The sequence below is a fragment of the Elephantulus edwardii genome, unplaced genomic scaffold, assembly GCF_000299155.1.
Source record: "Elephantulus edwardii isolate Elephantulus edwardi_28Jun2011 unplaced genomic scaffold, EleEdw1.0 scaffold00084, whole genome shotgun sequence".
In the NCBI taxonomy this organism is placed as follows: domain Eukaryota; kingdom Metazoa; phylum Chordata; class Mammalia; order Macroscelidea; family Macroscelididae; genus Elephantulus; species Elephantulus edwardii.
Genome location: NW_006399834.1, coordinates 10,623,836 through 10,634,333, shown reverse-complemented (window position 1 = coordinate 10,634,333; position 10,498 = coordinate 10,623,836). Strand labels below are relative to the sequence as shown.

At 36.6% G+C, this 10,498-nt stretch overlaps 1 protein-coding gene across 2 annotated transcripts in view; it reads left to right on the top strand.

The window, feature by feature from the left end:
• Positions 1 to 4,560, top strand: part of HEATR5A (HEAT repeat containing 5A) — a 154,937-nt gene extending 150,377 nt beyond the window's left edge. The window contains exons 34-35 of one of the 2 annotated variants that reach the window (XM_006889975.1): positions 2,630 to 2,843; positions 4,094 to 4,560. In XM_006889975.1, the coding sequence (XP_006890037.1) occupies positions 2,630 to 2,843; positions 4,094 to 4,401 (522 nt within the window). In that variant the 3' untranslated portion in view covers positions 4,402 to 4,560. The remainder of the gene's footprint in view (positions 1 to 2,629; positions 2,844 to 4,093) is intronic. The other variant, XM_006889976.1, reaches the window with a different exon arrangement.
• The last annotated feature ends 5,938 nt before the right edge of the window (positions 4,561 to 10,498 follow it).

The window sequence follows — 10,498 nt, the reverse complement described above, 5'->3', positions numbered from 1 at the left end:
GGGGGGACGGCGCAGGAGGGGAAGACACTCTATGAGGTGGATTGATTAGGTGACTGGGGTAATCGGGATGGGTGTGTCAGAGGCAGTGCGGTTGGCACAGGATAGAGCAGGGTTTAGGGCTGTTGTGCATAGGGTCGCTATGAGTCGCAAACGACTTGACGGCACATAACAACTTTGGTGAGTAATGACTAGGTCTTAAAAGCATGCAAGCATTTATCTACAGTACCACCTATGCATCATTAAAAACACAGATGAGGGACTAGCCTGAAACCAGAATCAAATGGTGGCCAACTGCCACTACCATCCATTGTGATTGAGTTCACCATAGGGTCCTAGACAGAGTGATAGAAAAACATACAACAAAATTCAAAATCTTTAAAAAAGACCAAATTTACTATTATAGACTAGTGAAACCTTGTGATATACTGGGGCTCAATTTAGAGAAGCAGGACAGCACAATGGGCCTTGAAAATCCCCATCCACCCCATAGTAAACGTGAAGACCCCAAGGCTGTGTGGAAAATCTTTAGGGCCGCAGGTCTCGGGTCAAGAAGAAACTGTCTACACACCAGTTCTACAGGACACATCACCTTCGCTCGGAAAACATTACCACTAAGCTTAAGAGACATTGGTCACAGCATACCAAACTATCAGCAGCTGACGTGTTTGGAATCACAGAAGCCAAGGAAGCTTCAGATATAAGCTATCAGATCAAGGGCTGGACAATGGGAGATGGATGTTGAAGGGAGTGGGTAGAAGAAATGGGTATCCTGGTGGATTGTGGAGCAGGGAAATAAGTGGGTCAAGATACTTCTGCCAAGGGCAGGGACAACAATGGTTAATTCCACAATAAGAAATTTATCTTTCACTTTTTCTTTAAAATGCTTATCTGTTGGATCATCTCTAAATCTGAATATTCAGATTAAGACAGACTAAGAAAAAGGATTGACCATCCACTTCCAAAATAGGAGGACTCTGAAAACCCTATGTACCACAGAATACACATAGAATAACAGAAAGGGCAACTTAAGTGGAGCTTTCAAATATGGAAAAACAAAGGAAGAGGAACAGTTGTAAGCAGACACTAGTGATTGGGACATGGAATGTGAGGACCATAAATGTAGGAAAATTAGATATTGTTAAGGAAGAAATGGAACGCAAGGAATCATTGCATTGTTCAAAACTGGGAAGGTGTATGCCAGGGATGTGTCCTGTCTCCATACCTTTTCAACCTATATGCAGAACAGTTTATTCAGGAGGCTGGGCTCTATGAGAAGAAATGTGGGGTCAGGATTGGTGGAAGATCTATCAACAATCTACGTTATGCAGATGACACAACACAGCTTGCTGAAACTGAGGAAAACTTGAAGCGCTTGCTGCAGAGGGTCAAGAACTACAGCCTTCAGTATCGATTGAGGCTCAATGTCAAGAAGACAAAGATTCTCACCACTGGACCAATTGGCAGCATCAGGATGGATGGTGAAGAGATTGAGATTGTTCACAGCTTTAGTTTGCTTGGCTCCACAATCAACACTCTTGGCACCAGTAGCCAGGAAATTAAAAGACGTATTGAGATGGGAAAGTCTGCTGTTAGGGACCTCTCCAAAGTACTGAAGAGCAATGGTGTCTCTCTGGAGACTAAGGTGCGTCTGATACAGGTCATGGTCTTTGCAATCACTTGTTATGCATCAGAGAGTTGGACAATGACTAAGGAGGATAGAAGGAGAATTGATACCTTTGAGCTGTGGTGCTGGAGAAGAAGTGTATTGAGGGTACCATGGACTACTAAGAAAACAAAGATTCATCCTGGAGAAAGTTAAACCAGGCTGCTCCTTGGGGGCAAGGATTCAGAGGCCTTGTCTGATATACTTTGGACATGTTGTAAGGAGGAACCAGTCCTTGGAGAGGGACATTATGCTGGGGGGTGGGGGAGAGGGACTGCACAGGAGGGGAAGGCCCTCTATGAGGTGAATTGTTTCAGTGACTAGGGTAACTGGGATGGGTATATCGGAGACAGTGCGATTGGCACAGGACAGAGCAGAGTTTAGGGCTGTTGTACACAGGGTTGCTATGAGTCGCAAGCAATTGACGGCACAGAACAACAACAATCTGGTAAACTAAGTTGAGAAGACAGAACAGAGCAAGAAAGATAGAAAGGGGGAACCAAGTGATAAGTTGGGGAAAGTGCTATTACGTTAAAAAGATTTAAAAAGATTATAACTAGTGTCACTACAAAAGAGATATATATATATATCCTATAATGTTTTCTGAAATCTAACATTTCAAGTTGTTTTGGAGGATGTTTGGTCTTTCAGAATGGAATAAAAATTTGAAGGGGAAAGTGTGAACTAGAGAAAGAAGAAATTATATCAGAAAAATAAAATAGTAGTTATTATTCCCTGCTGTACCTACAATGTTTCTATCTTCATGCCAGACTCTTTACTGCCACCTTTAGCATCCTGGTTATGAATAGCTGTTAGCACTTGAACTTCCAACATTGATGATAAACTATAAATATGCTAAAATTGCTCTGCTGTACAGAATCCTCAAGAATGTTTTGTTGAATTTGCTTTTACATATTGTGGTGTGTGTTTTTTTGTTTGTTTTGTTTTTGTTCTCTTATTGATTAGGTACAAATCAAGACCTATCAGCTCCTGCTTTCCATTTTCCAATATCCAAACCCAGCTATTTCCTACCCATACATTTACTCTTTAGCATCAGCTATTGTGGAAAAACTTCAAGAGATAGATAAGAGAAAACCTGAAGACACTACTGAGCTTCAGATCTTTCAAGAAGGAATAAAGGTCTTGGGAGCACTGGTAGCTGTGGCTGAAGAACAGCATCGTAAGTTCTGGCACCAAATCCAGACTCATAGTCTCTCCAAGCTTCGCAGTATAAATCATAATTTTCATATTCTAGAAATGAAGTTAAATTTAAAACCTTTAATTAGTCATTGAGGTATAGGTCTTGCTGAAAAAAAATTGGCTTCCCTAGACCATTGTCTTTAAGCTGAGCCAGCTGCCTCAATGTTACTTACCCTGCTAGAAAGTCATGACCCAATTAAGACCCTTCCCTCCTCTGGGAGCATGGTCTGTGACCCAGCATTCTGATAAAAGAATCTTGCATCTGGAACACTCTTGTCCTTTTTCCTTGGTTCACCTGGGATAGCTACATCATAGGTTGAGAGGAATTGGAGAAATGGTGTATTATTAGAATGATGAGATGGTTCAATAGAGTAAATGTTGAAGGATTTTTTATTTCATGTTTTGATGGCTAATCTGATACTGATGGAATGAATTATGATTGTAATCATTCACATTATATCTATAAATCATATTCACTACTTGGGGCAGTGGGAGGGGTAGGGGGGATTGTGTCACCAGGGAGGGAGTCTTTCTTTTACTTTTGAAAGAGAGGACCGAACTGGAGGGCAGGGGGAGAGGGCTGGGCGGGTAGAGATGTGCAGCAGTGAATGAATGGAAATCCAAATTTTCTGTAAATGTTCATTAAAATTATTAAAAAAAAACCCAACCAAAAAAAAACCAAACTATGAGTTAATACATGTAAAAATGCTTAAAATGTATCCAGTACTTCAACAACAAAAAAAAAAAAGAATGGTGAAAGACAATAAACAAGAAGATCAGCACAATATCACAAAATAAAGACACAGAAGATATAGAAAGGTTAATTGAAATCAGAATTTTTTCTTTTTTTTCATGTTCATCTTTTTTTAAATTAATTTTAATGAACATTTACAGAAATTTTGGATTTCCAGTCATTCAAATGAAAAAAATGTAATTACAGTATGAATATTTAATGGCATAACAAAATATGTATGAATGATTGAATGACAAATTATTATGCATTATAAACCTTCACTAAAATCACAATTGTAAAATTTGCAAAAGATAAAAAAAATGCAGGTGCTGTTTAATGCTAAATGTTGATGTTGATTTCATACACATTTTGAAAAAGAGATTGGAAAATATTGTTATTTCATGGAGAAAATAAGTACTGTTTAAGTATTTTTAGAGCTTTATATAATTAATATTTATGTTCCTGAACCTAAGATTTAGATCACTTTTATTTTCTAGGTTCACAGCTTCTTGTCTGTCTTCTGCCCATCCTCATTTCCTTTCTTTTGGATGAAAATGCACTGGGATCTGCAACTTCCATCATGAGAAATTTGCATGACTTCGCTTTGCAAAATCTCATGCAGATTGGGCCTCAGTATTCTTCAGTTTTTAAAAATTTAATGGCTTCTTCTCCAGCCTTGAAAGCCCGCCTGGAGGCTGCTATAAAGGGCAATCAGGAAAGTGTCAAGGACAAGATAGCAACATCCAAGCACACTAAGAACCCTGGGAAGAATTCAAGCATCCAATTAAAGACGAATTTCCTCTGATTTTTCTTTTCCTTTCATAATAATAAGCATCTTAATGTAGTATTACCTTTTCTTTGGATACAGAAGTAACATTTTGGAAACAAGTACCTTTGGATGTCTGGTAGATTGTTTTGACTAAAATAGTTGTGACTTCCTAAAGTACAGCAATTGAATATTTTTTGTTTTGTTTCTTTTTTTACCTTTTTAATAAAAATCTAAGGTAATTTTCATGGTATCTTCGCTAGAGAGTTGCCCTGGTAACCCGAAGCCCATGCCTCACTGGCAGTTCACCAGCCAAGGAATATGGGCCATCTCCCCCTATAAGATTTACAGCCTCCTGTAAAGGGTCAGCTGTCCATTACTTCCAACCCAAAGACAATGACTGGCTGACATTAATAACATTACAAAATTTTTGCCAGGAAATCCAAGAAAGTGCTAAAGAACTGAACTTAATAAAACAATCCACTGCTTTAAAAATTCATTTCTTTTGAGTGTGTTTATATATATATACACACACACACCCCTGGTATATTTAATACTATGACAGGTTTTACTATAGTATAAATTATCTGCCTGTATATTCTGTCCCAACTACTAATTTAAAATTCTGCCTTACTCAGTGATTATATTAAACTTTCTTGAATTTCTCAAACAAGATAAATGATTTGAAAACTGCTAAGGTAACTTGGTCTTGAATTATCCATTCATTATGCTTGATGCAAACTGATGACAACTCTACAAGGGTGTGACTTAAATCGGTTCACCATTTTTTTTCCTTGATAATCAGATTCCGAAAATGAAAGTTTGAATAATTTTTAATAGACTAAAGCATCTCTACGTATTTTCTGAAATGGATTCTCTGTTACTTTTGATCCTAAAATTTTGTTAATTTTCATTTGTGGCAAACATATCAGTCCATTAAATATACATATAGAGTCATATCTATATTGTATTTCTATCAACTATGGGTTTATATAGCAAATTTCAAAAAAATAAACTTAGATCATCAATAGCTACAAGTGTGTTTTTTATTATGAAACCTATTTTGATATAGAAAAAATCTAATGACAACATATTATTTGAAAATATTTTTTAATTATTGATAATCATTGTCTTAGCTTCTACTTAAATGTTATATTGTGTGAATCTCAAACTATGTAAAAACAAAGTATTTCCTCATTAAAAATTAAAAACTGAAGTGATAGAGGTATAATCAGAATTGAGAAAACATCTCAAGCAAAAGCAATGTGATATACTCTATTTTATTATGTTTTGTACATAAATACTGTTGTAAATTGTTCAAGATTAAAACATTTGACAAATTCTAACACTACAGATTGTCTAATTTACATAAATAAAGCTAATTTTCTTTATTATTCTTGTGTTTTAAATTATTTTGCCTACAAAAGATGTCTGATTAATTTTTTCCATTTCAGAAAGTAAATTCATTCCCTTATCAAAGACAATGCTGGACAGGTTGTTCTTCAGATCTAAGTTATTAATTTCTCTTTCCCCTCTCCCCCTTAGTTTATTTTCGAACAGTATAATTTTTACTCACTATTTAATTGCCATGGATACAGAGTTAAGGCACTTTAGGGACATCAATAGTTATGAAAAATATATCTATATTTGTAGAATTAGGAAGTTTGAGTAAGGTACTATCTTCTAGCCATTTTTTTAATGGACTAATACAATGCTTAACTAGTAGATAGACTGTTATTGATAGGAAAATTAAGATTTAATTTAAACTAAGATTAGAACCCATCTTTCTGACCCTCATAGCCAGTGGTTAAAATGCTTGACTGCTCACTGAAGGTCAGTAATTCAAACCCACCCACCTGCTTCACTACAGTCAGCTTCCATAAAGATTTATAATCTTGGAAATTTCATGGCCTAGGACTACTGTCTTACAGTTTCTGTGAATCAGAATTGACTTGATGATAGTGGGTTTGGATATATTTGTATGTTTCTGACCCCAGTCCTTACTAAAAATAGAAGAAATGCTTTGGCATACCTGATTCCAGTCATACTACAGCTCTTTCCTTCTTTAAATGTTATAGGCTCCCTCCCTCCAGGGCCTTCCTCAATTTGTAAACTAATAAATAACCTTTCTTACTTAAGATGTTTTGAGTGGCACTTCTCAAGTTGCTACCAAAGAGTTTCTGACTAATGTATGAAAAAAGGGGTTTTTTTTAATGTCTACAAAGTATGAGTGGACATGCAATATCAATTTTAGTTTTGGTTTTAGTGGATGGATAGTTAAAACAGAAAAATACTTGAAAAAGACTTTTTCTAAAAACCAGAATCCTCTTTTACTATAGCCACTCTTCCTTACCAGTCAACAGCATTTTAAAGATCTCCTGTTTTAAGGTGCCATCAAGTTGGTTCTAATCATAATGACCTCTATACAATAGAACGGAGCATTTTCCAGTTCTGCAAAAATTCTGTTGCATCTACTTTGTTTCATTAAGTCATCAGTTTTGATAAAACATCCTTCATAAATATGTTGATTGACAACTTCAGTGAAAAAGTCTAGGTTTTCTATTATTTGTCCAGAGTTGTCCTAGGAGGAGAAAAAAGAAAAAAAGAAGCAAAGTACTTTGTTAAGTGCCATCAATTCAGTAACAACTCACAGTAACTCTGAACAACAGAACTGAAGCTTGCAGGGCCATCCTGGTGATCTCTGTCCTGCTTCAGCCTTTTCTGGTAGTCATAGTAACTAACAATCTGTCTCCTTAAAGGTCCTTCTCTCTTTTACCAACCCTTACATTTCCCAACATGATCTCTCTCTCCAGGGACTGGTTTCTGCTGCAAACATGCCCAAAGTAAGTCAGATGAAGTTTCACCATGCTAACTTCTAAGGAACATTCTGGTTTCATTTCCTTCATGACAGATTTGTTTGTTCTTTTGGCAGTCTATGGGATATTCAGTGCTCTTCACCAATTCCACAACTCAGAGGCATCAATTTTTCTGTCATCAGTATTGTCTAACTTTCAGATGTATAGGAAGCAATTGAAAATATATTGGCTTGTATCAGGCAGACATTTGTCTTTAAACTGACACCCTTGCTCTTTAAAATTTTGGAGAGGTCTTTGATAGCAGATTTCCCCAATGGAACACATCTTTTGATTTCTTGAGTAATACTACCATAGTGTTGGTTGTGGATCCAAGTAAAATGAAATTTTTCAGAACTTCAATTTTTCTCCAGGCATTACAATGCTTGTTAGTCCTGTAATGAGTATTTTTTAATGTCCTGTGCTGAGATGTAACCCTAATTGAAGGCTGTAATCTTTGATCTTCTGCAGTAGATGCTTCAAGTTGTCTTCACTTTCTGCAAGCAAGCTTGTGTCACCTGCATAACGCAGGTTGTTAATGACTCTTCCTACAATACTAGTGCCACATTCTTCTTCATATGTTCCAGTTTTCTTAATGATTTGTTCAGCATACAGATTGAATATGTGTGGAGAAGGGATGCAACCGTAATGCACACTTTATTCTTGACAGTTTAATAATCCGATACTCAGTTTAATGTCTAGATAAACTCTTGACAGTTTAGTTCCTCTATCTGACGACCTAGGAGTAAGTAGATTTTGGGGACTGAGAGATATGCAATAGGAGCTTGTTCTATCCACTTCATACATCAACCTGCTATTACAGTAACTCCAGGGACCAAACTAACTGTTGAGAGGTAGTCTGTTTAGCAGACTTGTTAAAAGTTTATCCTGATAAGCCAAAATAACATTGTTTATAAGAGGTGTCTATAGAAATAGAACATGGAAGCCAAACTTTACTTCTTTAAGATAAATTTCACCACAAACTTAAAGGAAATGTTAAGGTATTAAAATTAATACTTTTCAAAAAGCTAATGCCATGAGAAGAAACCGGATTTAGGATGTACCTCATGCTTGCTGGAATAGATCTAAAATCCAAGAATGTGTTTTAACATTAATTTTTAGAATTCCCTTTATGCTATATCCTAAGGAATTCCTTTTTATTATAATATTAGATTAGTACTACAAGGGAAGAAATTTAGCTCTGAAATTAATAAACTAGTGTTAATACAACTCGATGGCACCTAATAAATACTAAATTATATATAAAGCTATTTATAATGTATTAGAATTCCCAAGCACTTGGTGTGTGGAAGACTGAGCTTCATAGCAGAGCCTTAAGTTCCTTTAAATTGTTTGTTTTTAATTATTGACAGAAGTTCAGCTATCTTTTGAGTTCTCTCTGCTCACAAACCATCCATATGGCTTTGCCCTAAAAAAGAATGCAATTCAAAGTAGATTATAATTTACAATTGGCAGGCAAGATTTTGCTTGTTAGGTGCCATTAAGTCAACTCCAAATCAGAGTGACCCCACATAAGGTGAGATTAAAACCATGCCCGGTCCTAAGCTGTCCTTTCAGTCTCAATTGTGCTTAAGGCCTATTGTGTAGTCATGGTATCAATCCACTGAAATCTTCCTCCCCTTCCCTGCAACTCTGCTTTTCTAAACATGATGTTCGTTTCCAAGGACTGACCTCTCCTAATAACATACTCAAAGTATATGAGAACAGTTTCACCATCCTTACTTCTAAGGAGCACTCTGGCTTCACTTTTTCCATAACAGATCTGTTTGTTCTTTAAGCTGTTTATGGTATATTCAGTACTCTTCACAAACACCAAACGTCAAAGGTATCTATATTTCAGTTTTCTTTATTCATTGTCTGACTTTCACAGGCATATGAAGCCATTGAAAACACAATGGTTTGAATCAGGTCTCATATTAAACTGATAGTCTTAAAGCTGATGTTCTTGCTCTAACCCTTTAAAGGGGTCCTTGCATGAAGCAGATATACCTAGTGTTTCCTTTCTTGGCTGCAGTAATCATGGGTGTTGATTGTAGATCATCTAAAATTAAGTCCATGACAACATCAATCTTTTTCCCATTTATCACAATGTTGCTTATTGGTCCTATGCTGAGGAATTTTGTCATATAGTCCAGCTCTAAATTCCCCTTCCGGTTTGCATTGAAAGCCTAGTAAGTTGCCTTAATGATTTCTATGAGTCACAGTATCAACTACCTTAATGTGCCTTTAATGATTTCTATGAGTCATAGCTCCAACCACAACTTAGCCAAGTGGTGAGAACCTCAAACCAATCCTGCAAACCTTTCAGTCTCCAGTTACATGTATATCCCATTTTCCCTGATTCTGTAGTTCTACCTTCAACACAGAAGAAGTGACCGCCACCATTATTTATGACCTAGTGATGAGTTTCTTTGGAACACCTTTGTCACCATACCGATGGTTTCTTTCATTTAGTAATAATGTCCTTGTCATGGTCATGTCTTAGTAAAAGAGTCTCTTTATAATATGTTTTAATCTGAGGTGTGTTTTCTACCTCAAACCCAAACTCATTGTCATCTATTTCAAGCCCACTTGTTAGGATTAGAACCCATAAGATAGGCGAGGCAGAAGTTACATGAACCATCAGAACCAGGAAACATATACCGACACGTGATAAAGGCACCCTTAGAAGCAGCGTAGTGTTTTAGGTGCACAGGTTACATCAATGAACAGTGGACTAAAATAAGAACCATCCAATATAAAAAAAAAAAAGAAGAAGAACCATCCACTAAACTTTGAACTCCCCTTTGAGGACATCGTAGCAACAGGACAAACCCAGTAACACCAGGAATCCATAAATAAGAACTAAGTAGCACATTGCCTCCTCCACTACTTCCTTTCTACGGAAGAAGACCCATCACATTCTTTCAAATGTTTTTTTTTTCTTTTTTAGATTTTAATGAAAGTCTATAAAGAACTTGGATTTCCATTCATTCATTGTTGCACATTTTCCTGTCTCCCCTTCCCCCAGAGTTTACTTTTTTCTTAGGAAAAAAAAAAGTTCTTTCACTGTTATATTGTCCTCCCACCCCGAAACCACTTTACTCTTATTCTGGACTCTTGTCATGCCAATATTACCTAATCATTGTTGTTTGTTGTTGTTATGTGCCGTTGAGGCACTTGAGACTCATAGCGACCCTATGTACAACAGCCCTAAACTCTGCTCTGTCCTGTGCCAATCGCACTGTCTCCGACACTCCCATCCCGATTATCCCAGTCACTGA